Consider the following 2254-nt stretch of genomic DNA (forward strand, 5'->3'; position numbering starts at 1 on the left):
TCAGCAAGACAAAGGAGCTGATTGTGGACTACAGGAAACGGAGGGCCGAGCACGTCCCCATTCACATCAACGGGGCTGTAGTGGAGCGAGTCAAGAGCTTCAAGTTCCTCGGTGTACACATCACTAAGGATCTATCATGGTCCAAACACACCAACACAGTCGTGAAAAGGGCACGACAATGCATCTTCCCCCTCAGGAGGCTGAAAAGACTTGGCATGGGCCCTCAGATCCTCAAACAGTTCTACAGCTGCACCATTGAGAGCCTCTTGACTGGCTGCATCACCGCTTGGTATGGCAAATGCTTGGCATCCGACCGCAAAGTGCTACGGAGGATAGTGCGGACGACCCAGTACATCATACCATCCAGGACCTCTATACCAGACGGTGTCAGAGGAAGGCCCTAAAAAAGACTCCAGCCACCCAGGTCATAGACTGTTCTCTCTGCTATCATACTGCATTCGGTACCAATACACCAAGTCTGTAACCAACAGGATCTTGAACCGTTTCCACCCTCAAGCCAAAAGACTGCTAAATAGTTAAGGTAGGGACGTCCGAAGGATCTCAGACAGCACTAACCGAGGTTCACAAAATTATGCGCATGCGCGTATGAGTTACTTTTAACCAGTTTCCGGTAATTGTCGTAAACGTTCTTCAAGGGTATCTACGAACTAGAGTCAACATGCTTCGGTTTGCTAAAGCAGCTCTGAACGTCTCCGGTAAGAGATCGTTTAAAAGGCATAGATTGCTGCTCCTTCATCTTGTGTCTGTTTGAACATTTCTGTAAACTGGAAATAATTTTTCAGTGTTATAAGTGACTGTCCTTACTTAGCCTAGCTAAACTATCTGACAGATAGCAGTCTGTAGTGAGCTAGCCTACCTACCTTAACCATATTACGTTAGCGCTTGTAAATTGACTGAGTGATTGTAGTAGTATCTAGTAGTTGGCTTGCGTTCGCTAGCTAAGTTAGTTGTTGAAGGTTCTTTACTTAGCTAACTCCACTTTGAACATTGGCCAGGTCTGTGTTATTGTTTCGTGCAATTCTTGTCAGTGTTAGGTTAGTTTGCCATAACACTCACTTACAGGCAGTGAGGGGCACAATTAGATGGTCACTTACAATGTCAACTTGCCTCCTAACTAGCTAGCTGTCCTCACTTCACCCCATCCCCAGAGTCACGTATTGGTTAGCGATTGCACCATTTTTTAACATACTCAAAGGCATTTTGGTGTTAAAGTCAGATACTCAAGATACCGAGGGACTTTTTAATAGAATCATCCAACATGACAATATAGTTAATCTAGAAGTAATTTTGACATTCCATCCCACTACTCTTTGGATAAGATGAGAGAGAAGTCCTGGGGTGCTAAAACGGAGAAGTTCGAATTCCGAAGCCTGTTAATTATTTTACGGCTGTGTTATCAGTATAACCCGAGTTGTGCAGTGGTATAAGACACTGCATCTCAGTGCAAGAGACGTCACTGCAGTACCTGGTTCAAATCCAGGCTGCATCACATCCGGTTGTGATTGGGAGTCCTATTGGGCTATTGGCCAGGTTAGGCCGTCATTGTAAATAAAAATGTGTTCTTAACTGACTTGCCTAGTTAAATAAAGTCTAAATAAATACAAAATAACCAAGGGTTCATGACCTCTGAATCACTGACATTTACTCACTGTGTGGATGTTGTGCCTTGCCCCTACATTTTTGTTTTATCTATTCAATGCAGGACAAGGTGCCCGTCATGTGAGGCTCAGTTCGACGCATGCCCCCGAATTCCATGCCAAGTATAGCACTGGCCTGATGGTCGGAGGTTTCGCGTTCTGTGTGTCTGTCTGGGGATTTGTATGTTTAAATCTTTGTTGTGCCAATTTATAGTAGGCCCAAAACAGTGTATATTTGTATAGCCTAGTCTTTCTTGTGTGTATTATTCTTTCCCCACACCAACATATCCTAACTTGCTGTGTACACTCATTTCAGTTATTTGTGATGCTCAACATCTGTCCTCGTTTTCAGGTACTAACACAAACTGGCATCACATGGAATCTGTCTCCAGTTGGGAAGGTCCAACCCAAACCATGGAGGAAGGCGGAAGAATAATGGACTGAGACTGCTCTCTTTTGAGAAATCGACCACAGCAGACCACAAAACACTTATCCCAGATATCCCTATAAACATTCTGGCAGATGGATACCCATGTTTTTAATTGTTGCCGTCCTGGCATTACCAATGTAATCAATAAATTAAAATGTAAACCAAA

General features: G+C 43.9%; 1 protein-coding gene across 1 annotated transcript; it reads left to right on the forward strand.

Moving 5' to 3' along the window:
• Window positions 1-592: 592 nt before the first annotated feature.
• On the forward strand, window positions 593-2254 carry LOC106603475 (cytochrome c oxidase subunit 7B2, mitochondrial). Its single transcript, XM_014197217.2, has 3 exons — window positions 593-716; window positions 1724-1839; window positions 2011-2254. The coding sequence occupies exons 1-3, from the start codon at window positions 680-682 to the stop codon at window positions 2092-2094; spliced, it is 237 nt and encodes a 78-aa protein (XP_014052692.1). The 5' UTR covers window positions 593-679; the 3' UTR covers window positions 2095-2254.

This window comes from Salmo salar, chromosome ssa04, assembly GCF_905237065.1.
Source record: "Salmo salar chromosome ssa04, Ssal_v3.1, whole genome shotgun sequence".
NCBI lineage: Eukaryota > Metazoa > Chordata > Actinopteri > Salmoniformes > Salmonidae > Salmo > Salmo salar.